Below are 23,359 nucleotides of genomic sequence, written 5' to 3'. Positions count from 1 at the left end.
CAGTTGACTAAGGAGGAGTATAAACATATGGCTGGAGAATGCCGGGGAGTAATCAGGAAAGCGAAAGCACAATTGGAACTATATCTGGTAAGGGAAGTGAAGGGTAACAAGAAGGGTTTCTACAGGTATGTTAACAATAAGAGGGTTATCAGAGAAGGTGTGGGGCTGTTACTGGATGAGAGAGGTAACCTGATAACAGATGATGTAAGAAAAACTGAAGTACTCAATGCCTTCTTTGCCTCAGTCTTCATGGACAAAGTCAATTCCCACACAGTGGTGCTAGACAATGCAGTATGGGAAGGTGGAGGGAAGCCATCTGTGAGGAAGGAACAAGTTTTGACCTGTCTAGAAAAACTAGAGGTACACAAATCTGTGGGGCTGGATTTAATGCACCCAGTGGTACTGAGGGAATTGGCAGATGTCATTGCTGAGCCTTTGGCCATTAACTTTGAAGACTCTTGGAGATCGCGAGAGATCCCAGATGACTGGAAAAAGGCAAATGTAGTGCCCATCTTTAAAAAGGGAAAGAAGGACAATCAAGGGAACTATAGTCCAGTCAGCCTTTCCTCAATCCCTGGGAAAATAGTGGAGGGGATCCTCAAGGAATCCATTTTGGAGCACTTGGAAGAGGAGAAAGTGTTCAAAAGTAGCCAACATGGATTCACCAAGGGCAAGTGCTGCCTGACCAATCTGATTAGCTTCTATGACGAGGAAACAGGCTCTGTGGACATGGGGAAGTCAGTGGATGTGATATACCCTGACTTCAGCAAAGCTTTTGATAGTCTCCCACAACAGTCTTGTCCATAAGTTAAGGAAATATGGAGTGGATCCTTGAACTGTAAGATGGATAGAAAGCTGGCTTGACGGTCGGGCCCAACAGATAGTGGTCAATGGCTCAATATCTGGATGGAAGTCAGTTACAAGCAGAGTGCTGCAAGGCTTGGTTCTGGAGCTGGTGTAGTTCAACATCTTTATTAATGACCTGGATGGGAGACTGGATTGCACCCTCAGCAAGTTTGTGGGTGACACAAAGCTAGGGGGAGAGGTAGATACGTTGGAGGGTAGAGAGAGAGAGTCCAGAGTGACCTGGATAAATTGGAGGATTGGGGCAAAAGAAATCAATTGAGGTTCAACAAGAAGTGTAGAGTCCTGCACATGGGGCGGAAGAATCCCAAGCATTATTATAGGCTGGGGACTGACTGGCTAAGCAGCAGTATAATGGAAAAGAACCTAGGGGTTATGGAGGATGAAAGGCTGGAGTGTGCCCTTGTAGCCAAAAAGGCTAATGACATATTAGGTGCATTAGGAGGAGCATTTTGAGCAGATCTGGAGAAAGGGTTGTTTCTTTCTCTTCGGTACTGGTGAGGCCACATCTGGAATATTGTGTCCAGTTTTGGGGCCCCCAGTACAAAGAAGATGTGGATGTGTTGGAGCAGGTTCAGCGGAGGGCAACAAAAATGATTAAGGGTCTGTAGCATGTGATCTATAAGGAGAGGCTGAGGGATTTGGGCTTAGTTAGTTTACAGATGAGAAGACTCAGGGGTGATTTAATAGCAGCCTTCAGCTTCCTGAAGGGGAGCTCTACAGAGGATGGAGAGAAACTGTTCTCGGTTGTCAGATGGCAGAACAAGGAGTAATGGTCAGTAGTTGAAGAGGGAAAGGTGTAGGTTGGCTATTAGAAAAACTGCTTGACCAGGAAGGTAGTGAAGCACTGGAATGAGTTGCCTAGAGAGGTCGTGGATTCTCCATCCCTCGAGGTTTAAGTCCTGGCTTGACAAGGTCTTGGCTGGAATGACTTATTGGGGGTTGATTCTTGTTGAAGCAGGGGGCTGGACTAGATGACCTCCTGAGGTCCCTTCCAGCCCTATGTTTCTATACTCATCATGCAATAGGTCCATACCTATTAGTGATTCCCATGACAGCTGTTTGAAGTGCTTGAGTGAGTTCCATTGAAAGGACAAGTGCAGAATCTACAGAAACTTAAATCCTGGGACCCAAAAGGATCAGGATATGGTACTAAAGTCCCTTCTCATGAAGGCTGTACTTCATCCTCCATTGGAGCCCTTCTGCTTGGACCCCATGCCTACCACCTCAGCATTGTAGTGAAGCACACTACTGGCACTATGCTCCCCAAGCATTGTTACCCCTCACCAGTGCCTAAGAAGCATCAAAGGAAGAAGAATCCCCCACCCCCACCTCCTGTGGAACTAGAGGGGGAAGAGACTTCAGGTAAAGAATCTGTCAGGCTATTTGCCCAGCCTAGGACTTCATAGGGACAGTGCTAAGGTCAGACCTCTAGCCCTGCCAGGGATCTGCCTCCATCTCCCAGAAGCAATGGTGGACCGGATCTCCTAGGGCCCTCATTTCTCAAAGTAGCCCCAGCATCTACAGTCTGGCTGGCACCGCAGACCCCAGGCACCAATCTCAGTTACGACGCCAACATCACAGGGCATTTCATTAATGGGTTTGCCCCACAGGTCAGTGAAGCACCCAGACTGCAGGCATAGAGCCCCATCTCCATGGCCTAGGATGCAAGCACTGCATCCTCTTTCTCTGGATAGAATGCTGAGGTCTGCAACTCCACAGCCTCCACCTGTAAGGCATAGGACACTGGAATCAAGCCATCGGACACCAGTAGTGGTTACCCAAGAGATACAGGCCACTATGCAGGACCTCTGGTTTGAGGGAAGAGGGCTCTTCTCTGAGCTGATGGCCAAGGATCCCTTGCCATCTTCCCCAGTTGAGCACCTGCTGGAGAGAGGATAGAGACAAAGGGGGCCCAGCAGCAACACCTGTCCTTTTCCCATTCATCTGCTCAGCGTGGCCCTTCCAGGAACCAAGGAGTCCAGAAGCAGGCATTCTGACAGTGTGCTTTAGGACATCACCCAGTTACTTTCCAGGATCAATCTTCACACTTTTTCCTCAACCACTTGTGCCACGCTGGGTCAGCCTGGACCATTGGGTCCTTGGTTACAACCTGCAGTTCACAAGCATGCAGAACTAAATTGTCTGGCCTTTGCTAAGAAGGCCTCAGGCTCTGGGACTTCTGTGGATAACACACTATCCATTTGGTAGCCTTGTACCTCCCTGGGGCCAGGAATATATTGGCAAATCATCTCAGGGGACCTTCTTGCCTTGTCATGAGTGGTCCCTCCATCTGGAAGTGGTCAGAATCATCTTCCAGAGGTGAGGATTCCCCAGATGGACCTGTTTGCATCCAGGTAGAAGAGGAAATGCCACATTTTCTGCTCAACTCAACTGACAGAGGCTCCCTATCGGACATTATTCACCTCCCCTCCTTGCAAGTGCCGTTAGTGCAAAGGATCCTCACAACTTACAGGACCCCACCATTCTTTCAACCCTCTGGCTTCTTAATCTCTCCTCCTCCTTTCTAGAACATTTCATTCATGGTTGCAATAACATCTGCCTGCCAGGTTTCTGAGAGTAGCACACTTAACTCAGAACCAACTTATAAAGGGTTTTGGAAAGAGTGTGTCCAGCTGCAGCCACACCCAGCTTTCTTATCCAAGATGGTCTCATAGTTTCATACAAGCTGGGACATGTATTTACCCATCTGTTTTTTCCAAAGCCACAAGTCAGAATAGGACGACGACCAGGTGCATATCCTAGATGTCTAAAGGACACTAACGATCTATATCGAAAGGTCCTCCAGTGTCCACACACAAAATTCCTTCTTGGTTCACTGCACTATCTGCTGCTACGATCAGGCAAAGATGCTCCCTCTAGCTATTGTGACCAGCCTCTTCGGAAGCTTTTCTAGCCCAGGTGCTTATCCCAGATATCTGTAGGGATGACCTCGTCATCCATTTACATGTTCACATCTCATTATGCCTTATCCAGTAGAGTAGTGCTGTGAGCTGCTAGATTAAAAGGGTGTGTAATAGAATCAACCTGAACAAGAGCTTTGAAGAAGGAAGGGGGAAAAAAAAAGTTACCCAACTTCTTGTAACTGATGTTCTTTGAGATGTGTTGCTCATGTCTGTTGTGTTTATACATCTTTCTATCCCTTTGTCAGAGTTGCCGGCAAGAAGAAACTGAGAAGGCATAGGATAAACAGTTCCTAATGTGCTAGTGTACAAGCATGGCACTCAGTGGGAGCCACAGCTGACTTTAGGGGAATTGCTAAGACAAAAATCTATGAAGAGCATGTATGGGGGCATACACACGTAAGATGGAATGAACACGACCAAAACGTCTTGAAAAACTGTTGTGAAAAGAGAGGTAACCGATTTTTAATCAGCCATTTGCTCAGTGGCCTAACTTCATGGGTATTGCAAAGGGCCTAGGATTCAAACGCTGCCTGAACTGCTATGTTTCCCATGGAGCGATGGACTCTCCAGCTGTCACTCAGCTCTCAGATCAAGTGAAAAATTGGCAAAAGTTTTAAAAGTAGGTGTCTCAAAGAAAGAGGACTGAAGTTGAAGCTTCTTCTTTGGAACGGTCCTGAAGGACCAGTGGGACCCAACTCCCAGGCTACTTTGGCCTCATTCTCTCAGGCTTGTACACGTGACCAAAGCTGCCTCAGAGATAAAGCACTCTGTAAAAGAAAGCTTCATTTCCCTGAAAGAAAGTCCGGAAGGAGTAAATTATCCCTTAGAATTGGCGGCAGGGCAATTGCATGTCCAGTGATAGATATGACTGAGGTTTTAACAAATCCCAGCTCCATAGCATCAGCAACACCTAAGATGATGATCTACTCCAGCAAGTCTGCCAGTAAGAAGAAACCAGAGGTCCCATCATATTGTTTGTGTCATCTTTTCGGCATTGAGACTGTGCTAAAATGAAAGACTAATGTATTGGTCCTGACCTTCTCTTGGAGCTCTTACTGCGCCTCTGCTCCTTCTCTAGTACTATCCTATCTGGGTTGTGTGTATTCATGTCACAAAGAGATGGTTTCATTGGACACTTTGGTGCTGTTTTCAATGCCAGCTGAGTTGGTGTCCCTGCCTGGGGCTGCAGTATTGCTTTTAGTTCTGACTATCCACTACCATAGCCCTCTGGCACCCTCAAGATTCCTCTCTCATGAGCTTCAGTTTATCTCTGATGACCCAGAGTCCTCCCTTTAGACTACCAAGTGTTGCTTTTTTCCAGTACTGTGACACTGTCAGTCACCAGCCTTTATACTTGATGCCAACAGCAAATTTTCCAGTATTGATCCATCCCCAGTTCACCTTGTGCTTTCTTGGCCCCCGTTACTGGCACCAGCACCAATACTAGAGGCTCTTATATTTGGACTCAGAAATTCTGTTGCAAAGTTATTAACTTCCTCCCTTACCATATTATGCTTCTTGAAGCATACCCAAATGAAGAGTCATTAGAGCTCAGAGGATTCCTCAGGTATTCCAAACATGAATACCCATGAGATGCTTTCCTTACCTGGCAGCCCCATGAGCTTATTAGAAATCTGGAGCCTTTTACAGGAACTGGAAGAGGTCATGTTTGAAATACTTATTAATTTTACACCACTGCTGGCACCACAAATGCAGCTACTTGGTATCATGTCTCCCTGTGACAGGAGTAGTATAGGAGGATCAACAGCTATGATGGAAGAGGGGCTGTTTCCATCACAAGTCCTCATCCTTCTGTGGTGAGACATTCATACCAGTGCCATCACCCTCCTATACTCCTGCCACACTGTATCTTTCTGAAATTTCTTGAAGATCTTTCATTACCTGCTGAAATATAAAACACGTGGATAATCAGTGAACTTTGTTAAAGTGTTCTTGGAAGTTGTATGGCCATCCATTTCCCTATTAAGGGCATTCTTTGTCTTCACCACTCTCCCACGACAAGCTGCATTAAGGACTTAATGTACTTGTGTCTTAAATCCCATGCCTCCAAGGGACCTCAGTCTGGTCCCCAATATGTTAAGGAACTGCCCATTCAGGCCTATTACTACCTGTTTATTCGTTTATCTCTACCTGAAGATTTCATTTCTGGTAGCCATCACCTCATTCAGAAGGATGGGAGAGCTCATGGCATTGGCTGCCAAGCTGCCATCCTCAACTTCTGCTCATTAAAGTTTCATATCAGTCAAGATATCCATTTGCTAGTATCTTACCCTAAGTCTATTTTCTCATGAGAGCAGGCTAGCGTCTGCACCTTAAATGTTAGGAGAACATTTGCCTTTGCTCTGTACAGGAAAAGACCTTTCATCGTCTTGCCCAGACTGTTTTATTCTTTGCTAAAACAATGAAAGAACATTCAGTTTTCATACCTAGGCTACCAGTGTGAGTTTTGGGTTGCATCCTGGTCTACTGTGAAATTGCTTGGATGTGTCCTTTTTCTCGAGTAACAGCCCATTCCACCAGGGCTCAGTCCACATCTCTTCTGAAGAATAATTCCATACTGAAAATTTACGGGGCCACAACTTGATCCTTAGTTCACATATTCTCCAAATATTATGCTGTCATGCATACATCAGAAACACATGCGACCTTCGGTGATGCAATCATCCAATCTTGTTAGAGCTGCATCTTCAGCACCCAGCTTCACTTGTGTTATTTCTTGGGAGTCTCCTACGGAGGAGCAACCTGTAGTGGCATATACTTGAAGAAGGTTGAGAGCTTGCTTACTTACACAACAACCTGTGTGCTTCAAGATGTTTTGCGTTATGAGTTTTCCACATCAATATCTCTCTTCACCGTGCTACAGAGTATTCTAAACTCTATAGCTGAGGCTATGTACAAAATTCATTGAAAACAGAAACATTCATGCAATTGAAAGTTGTGATGAAATACATTTTAGTAAACTTTCTTGTTATAGACATTTACAGACTCATTTTTATACCATTTCAGCTTTAGTGAGAAAGGGGATTACTGATTTTTAATACTTTAAATAATTTTAAATGTGAAGATGATCATTTACTGTAGTTATACGAGAAGTGTTTTGGAGAAAAGTTGAATTATCAGAGGACTGAAAGCATAGGCGTCTTTTTGATTTTGTTTTGGGATTGTTCCAGAGCCGGGACTATATTATAAAGGTTCTGTTCTTCCTGTCTTTTGAGTTTATATGTGGATTTGTTAAATCAGCATGAACTGGATTATTATAACAGTCATGGCAAACTGTGGAAAGGTTCACAGTTTTTCAGACATATTTGAACATTTCAGTAAAAGGAGACTGGATTATAGTAGATTACTGCAGATTGCAAAGTGAAGTAATTTTCAAAGCACTGGGGTAATTTGTCCTGGGGCGGCTCCTGCTTGGTTGACCCTATGATAAACCATTTTCAACTTCTTTGTGAACATGACTGAATTGAAGAATGATTTTTTTTAACATATTGCCTATTGAGTAGAGAACTAAATGTATATTTCATATTAAGTGTAATATAGGCAAGTGATGCTGGGTGAACCTTTATCTGGGCAGTGTTTTGGGGTAAAGTTGTTTACATGTAAAGGAGTTACATTATAAAAATCTAATTAACAGATTTTAATAACTCCTTTTGAGTTATTCATTTATGCTGACTTCAGCCAGAAGAGATTTGCTTACAACATCAAAATATGGAAAATCGGGCTTGGACTAGAAACAGCAACACATTTAGTTGAAGAGCAGTACCATAATTGATTATACTATTGTGTTGCTCATTTGTGGTTTGAGCATTGGTCTCCTAAACCCGGGGTTGTGAGTTCAATCCTTGATGAGGCCATTTAGGGATCTGGAGCAAATAGACTATAAAAAGGGATAGAGCTTGATCCTGCCAGAACAGCAGAGGGCTGGACCCAATGACCTCCTGAGGTCCCTTCCAGCTCTGAGATGTTTTTCTCCATATATTGAGTGTAAGAGTAGAAGTAATTAAAGCAGAGAACCTGGAATTCTTCAGGCCATGGCTCTGTTCATGGCACTATCCCAAGCAAATTGTGGTCTTGAACAAATTATTTTATTTTATTATTTTAATCTCTCTGTCCATCAGATTTCTCATTGTAAAATGGCAGGGCAGAGTGCAGGGGCTCCTTAGGCTGATAGCCTCATGCTGGGCTACTTCTGCCCAAGCCTGCCAGTGAGCAGCAACCTCCGATGCTGTGAGGGGTGGGTGGGGTTGAGGGGACCCGGTGGCACCATCAACCTGGCTAGGGACCCCACAGCTGCGGTGGTCCCAGCCACAGCCAGGGACCCCACGGCTGCAGGGATTCCAGCTGTGGGGTGAGGGGGGGACCCAGCAGCGGTGGCTCTCCCAGCCATACCAGGAAGCCTTTTACAGTACTGCACAGTACTGTATTTTCTCTGGGGGGGGGAGGATAGCAGTCCATTATTACCGATGTTGGGTAAAATGCAATCTGCTGTAATGAGGGTTTAGTATAATAACAAAAAGGTATATGAACCATACGACAACATGTAATGGGGAGACATTTAGGTTTCTCATTTGAGAAACTACATCGATGTAATCTTCAAGTATGGTTCTGTACTAAAGAGTTATACTATAAAAATGGCATTCTGTTTTTATACATGTGAAATTACTTCATTTAAATTTCATACATTAACAAGAAACACTTAGACCATAGTTTGCTCTGTTACACCTGTGCTTGTTTAAGCAAACAGGTTTGTGTAAGATTGCCTGCAGGAAGAATTTGCCTTCTGAAATTTTAGCTTACTGACAACATAAGCAGAAGAGGATCCAGTATAGCTTCTAAGTCACAAGTTTAGTTGGCAGAGTTTAGTGGGGGGGGGAGAAAATCTGGCAAAATTTGATATGAATTAATTGAAGCACAACAATAATTTCTCGCAGTGTGTCATTTTAGTGTGTTCTTAAAGTAAAAACACACTTCTGTGGTAGAAGAATGATGGCAGAACTGTGTTTCTGAATATTCAAATTAACATTTCAAAACTCTCCCCAAATTCTCTGCTAAAATGCAGTTTTTTAATTTTATTAAAATGTTTTCAAGTCTAAAAGAAAAAAATTGCATATTAAGAATCTATTTTTTTTTCAAGCTTGGTTTGCAAAAGAAAAAACAGGAACTGAGTCTAAAAATTGCAGCATAAGGGCTAAAATGTGGCATGTTTGAAGGTGTGTCAGTTTAATTTTCATTCTTCAATGTGGGAATGTTTTCAGTCTGGCTAACTTTTATTGGGAATTTTAAACCAGCATATACACTCACGTTACATTCCTTTAAACTGGCATTCATCTATAAGCTAAGAAAACATGATGTTTTAAGAGCCCAAAAGTAAAACAAAAGAAATACTAGCTTGGTTTATTCAGAGTTGCACAGCCCCCATAATGCTTTTTTGTTCCTTCTGATAATTTCATGTTCATTGCTTTTCACATGTGGCTTTATAACACAAAATAATTTGTAACTTTGAAAGAGAGCACCAGAAAAATCACTTTTGATATTGTTTTATGTATGAAAGTCTGCATTTCTGTATTACAAACCCTTTGAGAAAAAATGGCAAAAATTCAGTCTGTTAATATAAAATGAGTTGAATTGAAAAATAAACTAATCAGAACAATATAGGTTTTAATAGTTCTCTTAGATTTATGCCAAATTTCTGTGTATTTTATCTTTTTATCTGAATAGGAAGGACATCAGCCACCTTGTTTGTGTGTAAATGTTGTGCCTCTTCCAACACTACATACATATAATATATTATTTTTAAAGTTGTTGGAATGAGAATTTTTCTGTTCTAGTTTTTTTAAATTTCAGCTTTTTAGTGTTAGTAAAACTTGACCTGAAAACAACTCTGTCAAACACAAAATGTGTGTCGGAGATGGTTTACTTGTGTTGATTTCCCCCATCCATTATTTTGAGCACATGTTCAGTCTTGGGAGATCAATGCATAGAGAACTTTCTGTATGGCTCCTCCCCACCCCCATTTTTGGTCTGATACCTCCTTACCTCTCCTGTATGCCATTGTTAAAGTGTAATATGACTGCTTTTCAAGGATTTAATTTAATGTCCTCGTCAAAATAGACCTAGGAGACATGATCTTAAGAATCATATTTTATTAGTCGAATTTTACTGTTCCAAAGAGATGCTGCAGAATGTGTTTATTTTGATAGTGGTTAATTAACACTTTACATTAAATTGAGATGAAATTTTTCTTACATGTGATCGGCACAGGGAGAGTTTCTCTGACATGTAAATAAATTTGTATTTTAATGTGAGAATAGGTGGGTTTTTGTTCAGCTTCCCGACGTCCCCACCCCCCAAAGATTGAGTTCTTTCCTACCTGCTTTGTGAACGTATTTAAAATCTATAGTGGAAACTCACTTACTCCCATGGACTGGGACCACACTTGCAGCTTGCTAAAGCTCTTTAGTGTAGTTTATATTATGAAATACAGTTGTACTAGTAAAAGTATATTTTGTACAAATACTGAGCTCTTAATGACGGTCCCTCCTGTCTCATTCTATTTTAGTTTTTCTTTGGATATAAGGGAAGGGTGCTATTTTTGTATGCAGATTATAGGTGTGCAGAGTAGTGAGATTATATTGTATAGAAAAAATTAATTTCTAACCGTTTTGAGGACAGTTTAAGGATGTATATGTATATATTTCCTGTTATAATTTGGGTGGCTGATAGTCCACAACCAACCATGCCACATTGGTTCTCTCACATAATCTTTAGAAAGTAGCAGACTGTCTAGTCATAAAACAAATCTGGCTTGCACTGGAACTTGTATTGTTTCACTGTGACAGGAGCGTGGGGCTGGCTTGCATAAATCTCAAGCTTCAGCAGATGTCTGGCTCTTATCTCAGTAAATGGCATGACACACTACATCCATTTAGAGCTTTTGACATACAAATTTGTTTTTTGTTTACAAGGTGATTTGCAATGGTAGCAATGGACTCAAATGACTTCATTTGTAAAAGTGAATTTATTTTAATAAGCATTTTAGAATTTTAAAAAATCGCATTACAGCGTCTCTAGTATCTTCTCCAATGTTCTCTTGTTCCTGTTTCCTTGTTGATATTTGTCTTTTTTAAACTTTGTTGCTCAGAATGTCTTTAATGCTAGCCAAGGAGTCAGGGATTTGGACTTTTTTTCATGGACTTCTAAAGCTTTTCCCCTCCAGGTGAGTTAACCATCAAGAACAGTCTTGTTATATCCTAATGGTTTTTGTTAAGAAATACATTTACATTAAATAACCCTCTGAAGTCTTCTCTATTCTGATTTATTTTTGCAGGAAATTCTCGATGTGTTCATATCATTCTGTAGAATTGTGTATCTACTCCCTTAATCTCACAATACTCTAGATTGAAAAATTACTAGTTCAAAAGGCTAATAATTACTAAACCTTCAGCAACACACAAATAATCCTTTTATTTTAAATATACATGCCAAATAGAATATTAAGAAGCACTGCTGGTCATTTAAGATGATCAAGAGAGCCTTTCAGTCACCTCTGTGTATAGACAAGATGTACTGCTAAAGTCTTCTTTTCCTGTTTTCAGTGCTATCCACCAGTTTATTTAAAAATTAGTAAGTTGAACATAATGGGTTCCCTTAAGAACTGGTCAGCTCAAACATATTTACTAAACACTTTGATGAACACTTAGTTAACTCTTCTACTAGTCTATTTCAAAAGTGCCATAACTCCTAGAAAAATATTCAGTTGTGTTATACATGACTAAGTTTTGTAACTATCAGATGCTTTTGTAAATTATTTGAAAGGGTACTGTTGCACTTTAGGCCATAGCTCATAGAAATTTGTTACTAGAAACTATTCTTAAATAATTACTCACATGGCTTTAGCTTTAGCTTTAAATATATATTACTCTACTTCCCCCTGCCTCCAAGAACACGGAACTGCTTGGCTCCTTTGTAGATATGTGGAAACTTTAATTGACAAAAATGATTTGTTTCTAGTTGTTTTAGAACATTAGGCTCTTCTTCCCTCCCCCCCACCAGCAATTTACTTTAGGAAATGCTACAGCTTGAACTGAAAATTCACTTCTTTCTGGAATAAATTTATACTGTTCAGTTGTGTTTAGTTACTGTAATGTTTTGGGAAGGTTGTTATTCTGGGTGCAGTATACAGGAATCATCACCAAATACAACGGAGAACCAAACAGTGCAAATATTGTCATGTTTATAACTAAATTAACAACACTTGCCAAATGGTCTTTGTATACAGGTCACGCATCTTGTTTTAAAATATGTCAGTCAAGGCTACTAATGTCATTTTTTTCTTTGTGTGTATGAGTGCTGCTCCCCATTATATTTATGTATACTGGAACTTATAGTAAATTACAGCTAGTGGAACAGTCATTCCAGTATTCTTCATTTACACTGAAGTTTGGAGAGTTGTCCAAGAGCTCTAAATATGTGGAGTCATTTGTACCTCAGAAGAATAATATCAGATCAGGCCTGGATTTGTGTTTCTTCCTTGCTCAGTTCTAAGCAAAAGAAGTCTGCAATGTCACTCTGATTCTTACAGTAAAAACAAAATAATAAATGCACATTATTATTTTACTATGTGCCTACAAGAACCACTGGACTACTGCTGCTCTTGGCATTAATAATAATTTACTGTGTTTATAGTATATTTCTGAAATCCTGATTAATTCAGTGTTTACAGTATATTCCTGAAATTGAGTTTAAAGAAAGGAGCACATTAAAAATGGAAACCAGATACAAGCTGAACCTCTCTTATCTGGCACCCTCAAGATCTGACTGGTGCCAGGCGAGAGAATATGCCCAATGGGAAGTCAATATTTTCTGGCATGTTACCAACACTTCCGCTGCTTTCTGGGCTTTTAGAAGACATTTAGGGGTAAACTATAGCTAAATTACACCACACAACACTGAGAGCCAGGACTGGTAGCTGTAAAAAACTTTGCGGGACCATAGGATATGTGGCCACACCCATAAGTGGTCACCCCACTAAATAAAATCGTGCCAGATTAGAGTTTGCCAAAGCAGAGAGTTCCAGATTAGAGAGGGGCAACCTGTAATATATACGCCTCCTTTGCACATGCTCAGAAGATCAATCATTAGCTATTTTTGTGTTTGCAAGGTACTGAATAGCATATTTGGATTCATAGTGCAGATAAATGCAAGTACGAAATGCAAAGGACATCATGAACAGGATTTCATGTTGAACTGCACATATGAAAATATTTATATATTTAGTGGGCCAAATTTAAACACATATTCCACAGTAGTTGAGATGTGTGTATCTCTGCAAGCTAAAGGGATCCCTTGAAAAGAATGACAGTTGAATTACAGGTTTTGTGACTAGGATGGGTTGGTTGGTTTTCTTCACGTTCTAGGTTTAGAAGTTAACTGTTCCAGACTTACTGAAGACATGTTTCTAATCTAAATTGTGCAAAAGCACTATTAACTGGTTCTATTCTGTTTTTCTTTTGCTGCTTTAATTTTTCCAGGAATCTAGTTCTAATACTGATGAGTTTTTCAAAGATACAAATTCACGCTGCACACAGGAAACAGTGGTACAAGAACAAGATGTGTCATTTCTTCGAGGTGGACCTGGAGTGTACAAGGTAGTGAAGACTGGCCCTTCAGGTCACAACATCAGAAGCTGCCCTAACCTTAGAGGTATCCCAATTGGAATGTTAGTTCTGGGAAACAAAGTCAAGGCAGTAGGCGAGGTATGGATCCTTGTAGCTTCAGTTCATGTCTTCATAGATACCAGTTTGTAACAGTAGTAAATGCAACAAAAGCATCTGCGCATACACAAGGTTTGCTTTTCCAACCCTGGTGGTAAAATGTTAACATTTGAACTTGGTTTACATTATAACTACTGTTCAGTTTATTTTGCATTGTAGAAAAGTGTTCATTAATTGGAGTTACATTAAACTTGAATTTTCTGATGCAGCATTATCGATACTTATTTCTGTTACAGTATGGTTGATTCATTGCAAAATAAGATTATATGTTTCATTTACTGATGATATCTATCAAAATGAATTTACTTTTTGGGAGGAATCATTTCCAGGGCAGTGATCAGTTCAAAATTGATCCTGTTTCACTGTATTTTTATTCAGTCGTTATTTTACCTTTCGTCTTGCTTTTGTATTTTCTTGTTGATATGGGCTTGAGGATGTAGTGTGTCATGCTATTTCTCAAACAGTATCAGGATCATAATTAGCAGATTTACAAATATTTCTTATATAAGTAGACAATATAATGTCATTTGGTGTTTCAGGTGCCAAAATCATGGAGGTTGTTGGATAACAACTTCTAAGAGCTTTTTTGGGTTTGTGTGGCTGGTCAAATATTGAACTTTTTTTTTAAACATGAACCGATCTAATATTGTGAAAACATTTGTAGTTTTAAAGTTACCATATATGTAATTTGGTTTTTCTTCTGCCTCAGGCTGTGGCCTTAATTTCAGAAACATATTTTTTAATAATATGAGGGAAATGAGCATATTGTTTCAATTACTGAAGCATGTTTCTGGATCTTAGCACTGGATTATTTGAAAAGTGAAAAAAATTGTGCTTTTTTTGTGTGTACCAGGTGACTAATTCTGAAGGTACATGGGTACAGATGGATAAGAACAGCATGGTAGAGTTCTGTGAGAATGATGAAGGCGAGGCTTGGTCCTTAGCTAGAGACAGAGGTGGAAACCAGTATCTGCGTCATGAAGATGGCAAGTTGTCTTACTTTTTAAAAATTAACTACTTTGTTACCAAAATAGTGTTTACCAAACAGTGTTTACCAAAATAAACATGATGGGAGGGGATGTTTGAATATAACTGAGTTTGACAGATTTAAAATTCAAATTTATTAAAATAATCCAGTTGGAGAAAAAAACTCTAACCTATATAATCATCCCCCTCCAAGGTCCCTTGCAGTGGGTAGTGTCAGTCTGTGAGAAATAAAGACAAGGGTATTAGCCCCCCAAAAAAGAGAGGGCAAAAATCTGAACTTATTTGAGAAGCAGCTTCATTCCACAAGGGGCATACAGCTTCATATTACAGACCAGTGAATTTTGCTGCAACACTATGATTTCATCCAGGGGGTTAGGGTTTCAGAGTTCAAAGATAAGCTCCCAGATGCGACAAAGCAAGAGTTCCAGACTTTAATGGGGGCGTGCAAGTTGTTCACCATAACAGCTCTGCAAGCAGGTCTGGATGTATCCGATTATACTGCTCGGAGCACGGCCTCTGCTATCACAATTCAGTACACATCCTGGTTAAACCCTTTTGGCCTTCATTCAGAAGTTCCACATATAGTTCTGTATTTCCTTTTCAAAGAGCTATAATTTGCAGAATGGGGCACATGTAACTTTCGAGTTTATACTAGTGTAAATAGTTGATTCAAAGTAAATAGAATTCTTTAAACCATAATTTGAAGGACTTCAGTAGCTCAACTGTAGGTTAAGAGTGTATTACAGAGGTGAGTGGGTCTATGGCCTTCAGTAGTCAGGATGTCAGACTAAGGCTACGTCTACACATGAACCCTACATCGAAGTAGCCTATTTCGATGTGGCGACATCGAAGTAGCCTATTTCGTTGTGGCGACATCGAAATAGGCTATTTTGATGAATAATGTCTACACGTCCTCCAGGGCTGGCAACGTCGATGTTCAGCATCGACGTTGCGCAGCACCACATCGAAATAGGCGCCGCGAGGGAACGTCTACACGCCAAAGTAGCACACATCGAAACAGGGGTGCCAGGCACAGCTGTAGACAGGGTCACAGGGCGGACTAGCACTTCCGGGGCAACAGCTAGCCGCTCCCTTAAAGGGCCCCTCCCAGACACACTCAGCCTGCACAGCACGCGATCTGAAGAGCCATAGGCACGCAGACCTCGGGCGACGCAGTCATGGACCCCCAGCAGCAGCAGCAGCCAGAGGTCCACCCAGCCGCCCCTGCAGGAGCAGTGCTCGCCCTGCTCCATGCCATGCGGGAGGCAGCTGAGCACCTCCTTGCCACGCCGGAGGAGGAGCGGCCCGCAGGGGAGCAGGACTCACCCCCAAACCCTGCAGCACCCCGACCCCCCCCCCCCCCACCTCACACGCCACCGCCTGTGGAGCTACCCCACCAGCACCGACTGGTGGGAACGGCTGGTGCTTGAGGAGTGGGACGACGACCGCTGGCTCAGGAACTTTAGGATGAGCCGGCAGACATTTATGGAGCTGTGCCAGTGGCTCACCCCCGCACTCAGGCACCAGGACACCGCCATGTGGCGTGCCCTCCCAGTGGAGAAATGTGTCGGCATCGCTGTCTGGAAGATGGCCACTCCAGACAGCTACTGATCCTTGGGACAGCAGTTTGGCGTCGGCAAGGCCACCGTTGGGGCTGTCCTCATGGAGGTAAGAGGACCCATGGGCGGGGGGGGGAGGCAGCCCTGGCAGGGCAGGGGGGCCCGGGCAGGGGAGGGGAGGGGAGGGCAGGGCAGGGCCACGCACACCCTGCTCACCCCTCATTGGTGCTCTCCCATGTGCTTCCCCTTCAGGTCGTCTGCACCATCAATGCCATGCTACTCCACAGGCTCGTGAGGCTGGGGGACCCAGATGCCACCATCGCAGGCTTTGCCACGCTGGGCTTCCCCAGTTGCTTCGGGGCTGTGGATGGGACTCACATCCCCATCTGCGCCCCGCAACACAGTGGAGGACACTACGTAAACTGCAAGGGCTACCACTCAGTGGTCCTCCAGGCCTTGGTGGACAGCCGGGGCCGTTTCCAGGACGTTTATGTGGGCTGGCCTGGCAGCACCCACAACGCCCGGGTTTTCCGGAACTCGGGCCTGTGCCGCCGGCTGGAGGCGGGGACCTACATCCCCCAGCGGGCGATCCCTGTGGGGGACACCACCATGCCCCTGTGCATCATCGCAGATGCGGCATACCCCCTCCGGCCCTGGCTCATGCACCCATACACGGGCCATCTCTCTGCCAGCCAGGAGCGCTTCAACCAGCGCCTGAACCACGCGCGCCAGGTGGTGGAGCGCTCATTTGGCCGCCTCAAAGGGCACTGGAGATGTCTCCTGACCCGCCTGGATGCAGGCCCCACCAACATCCCCCAGATTGTGGGTGCCTGCAGCGCCCTACACAATCTGGTGGAGAGCAAGGGGGAGGCCTTTTCTCAGGGTTGGGCTGTGGAGGCCGGCAGGGCTGACGTGCAGCCACCCACTGCCCCCAGTCGCCAGGTGGACCCCAAAGGGGCCCACTTCGATGAGGCCGCGGGGTGAACTCTGCCAGACCCCCCACTGCGCCCCCCCTTCCTCCACAACACTCCCTGCCCCTACACCCACACCACGGAGCACCCAACAGCACACACCCCCCACACTTTTCCTGGACAAATAAAAGCACGCACTTGTTTGTAAAATCAAACTGGTTTTCTTTTAACTGTTCTTTTAACTAATACCAAACTATATACAAGAACTTCTAACTATTATAAGTGAAAAATAAAAAAGTATGCATATATTTACAAAAAAAAACAGGGATTGCAAGGAAGGGGAGAACTATTTACATGGGGGGGGGCAAACGGGGGGCACAAATGAATAAGTCCAAACTATATACAAGGGTGGGGAGGCACGTCCTGGGCCCCACACCCCTATAGTCTGGCACTGGGGGTGGGCGGCCGGGAGCCCCGCCTCGGCCGCAGCCCTGTCCGGGGCTGGCTGGGGGCCGGGCGGACCGGCAGATAAGTCTGGCGAGTCTCAGCTGGCCCCAGGTTTCCCTCAGCGGTCCGGCCCTCGGTGGCGGGTGGCGGGGTGACGGCAGGTGGCGCGGCGACGAGCGGAGCAGCGGGTGGCATGGCGGGTGGAGTACTCAGGGCGGGCGCAGCGGCGGCCGGCGCAGCATGGGGGGCCAGGTAGTCCACTAGCCGGTTGAAGGTGTCCATGTAGGCCCCCCATGCCTCTTGGCGCCAGGCCAGCGCCCGTTCCTGGAGATGGAGGTGGCGTTGCTCCACCTGCAGGCACTGCTCCGCGACCTCCAGCTGCCGGCGGTGGATGGCCAGCAGCTGGGGGTCCGTCGCTGTCGGGTGGTGGTGCTGGGTCCGCCGTCTTGCCCGCCATGGGGCCGGTCGGTCCTCCACTGAGGGGCTGGCCTGGAGCGATGGCCCCGGAGGGGATTCCTGGACCACTGAAGCCTCGCCGGCGCTCTCCGGTCCTTCCGATGGTGCAGCTGCGGAACACAGGAGGGGGAGAAGAAGAATGGAGACAGGCGTTAGTGTGGGCCCCGAGCCGTGGCCCTTGTCCCCTCACCCCTGTGCTGCAGGTTCCCCATCCCCGTCCCTGGGAGATGCTGCTGTGATGGGGTTCAAGGGTCCCCCTGCACTGCACCCCGTCCCCCGGCGGGAGTGACTCTCACTTCACTCAGCAGGGTCTGACAGGAGAGGTTTCTTAGGCAACAGATGCCCAGTTTCTCCCAGAAGTGACAGTACAGCAGTCAGAGACAGTCCTTCCAACCCGTCGTGGGGAGAAGACCCCAAGGGTGCCCCTCTGGGGTGTAGCTTTTCCCCTCCTCCGGCTGGCTGCCTTCCAGCTCTCCCTTCCCCTAGCCTCTACCTGCGGCCCCCCCCCCCCGATTCAAAGCCAGCTCAGCTCCTCCTTCTTTGTTCAGGGCAGAGGTGTAACCTGCCAGTTGTAGCCCCAGGATCATCCTTAGCCACTGGGAGCTATTCAGCTTGTTGCCCATATCTGGCCTGAGACTCGCATTTGCACTCCCCACACTCCATCGCATGCTGCCGCTGCTGCTGCTGCGGGGTGTCCCACCCCCTTCTCCCGGGGGACCCTAGAGGTTCCGCTCCCCCCAGACCCGGGGATGGGGCATGGCACTGTCGTGCTGCGGGGGGGCAGGGGCTGATGCACTGCTGTCCTTGGGGCCATGGCCATCTGGGCATGTGGAGGGCCCTGGCCACATATCTATTACCCCCGCCCCTCAACCCCGGGGGTGTACACCAGGGGGATACATACCTGTAGGTCCACTCCCACGGTCGGGGAACACCCGGGGGGCGGACGCCCGGCTGCTGCTCTGGGGTGGCAAGAGGATCTGGAGCCCGGTGTCAGTGGAGGAGGAGTCCCCCTCCTCCTTCTGCTCCGGTGCCCTGGGGGTGGGCTCCAGGGGGGGCCCCCCCGGGGTGCGGAGCTTACCTCCGGGGCAGACTCCGGCTCCGGGGCCTGCTGGGGCTCCTCAGCTGAGGTATCAAGAGTGGCCGGAGGGGAGGAGGTGTGCCGGGGGCCCAGGATGTCCCTGAGCTCCCTGTAAAAGAGTCAAGTGCTGGGGGCGGCCCCAGATCGGCCGGCCGCATCCCGGGCCCGGGCATAACCCTGCCGCAGCTCTTTGACTTTACTCTGGACATGGTCCAGAGTGTGGGCAGGGTGACCCCGGGCAGCCAGGCCCTCGGCCAGCCGAGCAAACGCATCCGCGTTCCGCCTCTTGCTCCCCATTACCTGGAGCACCTCCTCCTCGCTCCAGAGCCCCAGCAGATCCTGAAGCTTGGCCTCCGTCCAGGAGGGGCCCCGCTGCCGCTTGCCGCCCTGGCTGCCCTGGCTTCCCTTGGGGGGGGTCCGCTGGGGGGGCTGCCGGGCGGCCATCGCAGCTGGGGTGGCAGACAGTGGTGGCTCAGAGATGTGCAGGCTGGCCGCATGTCTGGGCTGCCGCCTGCACGTTCTCTCAGCTTCCTGCACAGGAGAGGGAGGGGACCTTTAAGGGGCCGCTCCACGCGGCCACCATTGAGCTGAGGGGCTGGAGAGAGCGTCTCTCAACCCCTCAGCTGATGGCCACCATGGAGGACCCCGCAATTTCGATGTTGCGGGACGCGCAATGACTACACGTGCCCTATTTCAACATTGAACGTCGAAGTAGGGCGCTATTCCTATCCCCTCATGGGGTTAGCGGCTTCGACGTCTCGCCGCCTAATGTTGATGTTAACATCGAAATAACACCCAACACGTGTAGCCGTGACGGGCGCTATTTTGAAGTTAGTGCCGCTACTTCGAAGTAGCATGCACGTGTAGACACGGCTTAAGTGATTATGGTGATCCCTTCTGACTTAAACTCTGTGAATCTAAATAAAACTGAAGAAATTGCCTGAGGGAACTGCCAGGGTTCCCGGGTTTGGGGTTTTATTTTGTTTTATTGGGGAGTGGAAATGGGGAGGAACCAAATTCTACAGAACCAGGCTGATTTAGAAGAATTCAAAGAAGGTCAATTGACAGGTAGGAAAAACTTCTTTCTTTCAACTTTCTTTTTGTCTCCAAAGGATGCTTTTTTTATGTTTTAACATTTCATCTCTATTTGTTTTTAAAATTGCAGTATATTGTCTCCTGACAAATGCATATTTTTCATTTGTCTGATATTTTTCTTTTAAAAAAATATTTAGAAGTATGTATGTGCTTTTGATCTTGTTACTACTTTTTATTTTTTAGTGTTAATGTCTTGCATTGTGCATGGTTGCCATACATGTCTACAAAACTTTGTGTTTTTGTCCTCTTAATTTTGCTCAGTTCAGTATACTGGAAATTTTAAATGATGAAAATCACCGACTATAGTTAACACTTTTAATTTAAATTGACCATTTTAACTGTTGTTAAAATGTAGCACTGTTAGGTGTGTTAACAGCCAGAGAATACCAACCAAAGCAACAGGAAACTAATTTCCCATCTGTTTTAATAATTTAGTGATTAAATCTGCTGCATTAACATTTTAACTTTTAAAATATTGTAATTCCGGACACCTACAATTTAAAATGAGTGTGATCCCTTAAATGATGGGTAAGACAGTGAAAATGGATGAGGGGAATTTTTTATGTAGATAATGAGAACTAATTTGATCCTCCTCCCTTCATCAGTAAAAGTCAGGTGTTTTCAAAATACAGTTATTGCAGAAAATAGATGTCTTTCTGTACACTAATATGCATAATGGCACGTATCAACACTGCATGCATTTTGGGTTCTTATTTGTAGTAATATTAGTTATTTGTTTCTGGATGTTCATGCTATGGGTCAGGTAGCTTGTAGATATATGAGCATGGAAAATTGCTGCCACATAGAGTGTAGACATATTTGCAAACCAATGAATTTGAATTTAGTGTGTTTTAACTCAAATAATATTTTAATCATTATTGACCCTCCAGAATGGGGATCAGATTTGGAATTGGGTTGTTGAAGAAAGTGATCCATTAGCTTGGTAAAATATTAAATAAAGCATAATAAGCAAGTAGATTTCGTTGTGTTTCTGAACATGCAGCTTAAGTGCGGTGTCCATTTGCAATAACATACACATGAGCCGCGTGTGACTTGACTGATTTTATAGTTATGTTGTGTAGCTGTTTCTGCTCTAGCAGAAAAATAACATTAAAAGATATCATTCTTTCATTTTGTTAACTCATCTTTCCATTGCAAATCAGTGATAAAAGAAATATTAACTGTGAAGTGATGGCTTGTTTTACAGAGCAAGTTCTACTAGATCAGAATGCTCAAACTCCTCCACCAAGCCCTTTTTCAATACAAGCTTTCAATAAGGGATCTTCTTGTACCAATGGACAAGGATTTGACTATGGCCTTGCAAATAACAAAGGTAAAGTTATGGCTAAAAAGATTTTACAGAATACAATGTTGTCAAATTTTTGTCTGTGTATTTTTGCTACTTGTCTATGACTTGAGTGGATAGCAGTAGACATTTGAGGCACCAATAGATGTGCCCCCACAAAAACACCAACCATTTGATGAATCAAGTTATTGCAAATTGCAATGGCTTTTTCCACTGTGTGTTAAGCAGTTGTTAATGTAACTTGTATAAATTTCTGTTTTACAGAGATGGAAAGTAAAGATTCTTTCAGACCTATAGGAATTTTACATTGGTCCCTTTAATTGCACTCTTGAGTGGTGTCATCAATAAGTTAATACAGCAATTTCTCTCATGTTAGCCATGGAACTGTAATACAAGAATTAGGTTTTTTTTCATGGCACCAGAAAGAGTTATAAAATCCAGTATTGTGCAAATTAGGTTCTGAAATCATTAGTTTGAAAAATTCTTTCAAAAAAACCATGAGGATTCCAACTATCTGCTGTAAATAAGCTGTTTTTAGAAAGTGCTTTTATATTTGGGAGGTTCTTTTGCAGTGTGTTGTGTTCTGGAGGAATATCACGGAAACATGCAGCTTTGCTGTTCTAATCTTCTGTGTCTATGGTCTTGATCAGGTTTTTTCAATCCATGGGGTCAGGGCCTAAAGTCAGATTGCTAGACTATTTCAAAGGGTTGTGAGGCAGCTCCTGTGACTCCATTTCCACAGGATTGCCTGGACTTGCCTCCCTCTTCCAGGCACTGCAGCCTTTAGAATACCAGCTCCATTCAGGTTTGGCCCAGCCATCATGATGGTGGGAGTCCAGGGAGGCCAAATTTTAGTGAGTGGCACTGCAACCCTATGAGCCAGGTCACAACTCCACTCTCACAAATGTGATCTTCTCAGGGGAGCATGGTGTTGCAGATCCCAGAGCGGAGAGCCAAGCCCTGCTAGTCCCACAACTCAGGAGCCACTACTGTGGTGTGTGCATGTGCTGGGCAGAATTTGACCAAAACCACCTCAGGACAGGGCCATAACCAGGGCAGGTGCTCTGGACACAAAGCCATAGCAGTGACTCAGGCTGTTGATGCCAGATCCCTCAAGCCAGATCCATGTGGAGTGGAGTGGCTAAAGCCAGCCCCTTAGGTGGAACTCAGGAGGGAGCTTCACCTCTATCCCTGGCTCACCTCACCTGGTCACCCAACCAAAACATCTGGGGTGACCCATACATGCATGCCCCTGTCTGCTGGGGGACACAAATATCGTTGCTCACCCAGGATACAGAGTCTTCACCTCTCAGTCTATTCAGTGGATTGCAACAGGCCAAAAATGTTTACAAATAAGGCTTGAGTCCAAAAAGTGGGGACTTTAGGGTTTGGGGTGTGTGAAACTTCCTTTTAATGCTAACTGGAGCTGTGAGCACGCTCCAAGATTAGGGTAATTTTGGTTTGGTCTTCAAGAAGCTTTTAATAATTAGAATATTTTATTTTTAAAGGGAATACAGGAGAGGACTTTATCTAAACTTTCTGAATCAACTGTTTTTCAATCTTCATATAATCTTGCATAAAAGTATGTTTACATTGAAATACACGTTTTACTCAATTTTACTGAATTTTAATGTTAAATGAAGTTTGTCTCTTCTTTATCATAACTCAGTCCTTGCCTAGTAGATCTCTTTTTGAAGATGAAGATAAGAGGACTTTCATGTATTTTGATCAATAAAGATTTATGCTTGGCCCACGTCATTTCCCTCTAGAAGTTGTGTTCGTTGGCAGCAATAGCTTTTGCTTCTTTTTTATAGTTTATAAGAAGTGATTTTATTTGCCTCTGCTATTAGGTATTTTTTGTGATAATTTCTCTATTAAGTAGCCCCCAAAGGAGTAATTTCCCTCTAAGATCACTGTGTTAAGTACTCTCTCCCA

General features: G+C 44.5%; 1 protein-coding gene across 7 annotated transcripts in view; it reads left to right on the top strand.

Moving 5' to 3' along the window:
• MYCBP2 (MYC binding protein 2) overlaps positions 1-23,359 on the top strand; it is a 354,939-nt gene that overhangs the window by 244,850 nt on the left and 86,730 nt on the right. For 3 of the 7 annotated variants that reach the window (XM_074989068.1, XM_074989050.1, XM_074989041.1), the window contains exons 52-55: positions 10,954-11,028; positions 13,343-13,567; positions 14,439-14,571; positions 21,326-21,451. In XM_074989068.1, the coding sequence (XP_074845169.1) occupies positions 10,954-11,028; positions 13,343-13,567; positions 14,439-14,571; positions 21,326-21,451 (559 nt within the window). The remainder of the gene's footprint in view (positions 1-10,953; positions 11,029-13,342; positions 13,568-14,438; positions 14,572-21,325; positions 21,452-23,359) is intronic. The other 4 variants (XM_074989094.1, XM_074989075.1, XM_074989060.1 and 1 more) reach the window with 2 other exon arrangements.

Source organism: Carettochelys insculpta, chromosome 1 (genome assembly GCF_033958435.1).
Source record: "Carettochelys insculpta isolate YL-2023 chromosome 1, ASM3395843v1, whole genome shotgun sequence".
Lineage (NCBI taxonomy): Eukaryota > Metazoa > Chordata > Testudines > Carettochelyidae > Carettochelys > Carettochelys insculpta.
Note: the sequence above shows the minus strand (reverse complement) of the source record. Positions and strands in the feature narration are given on the sequence as shown.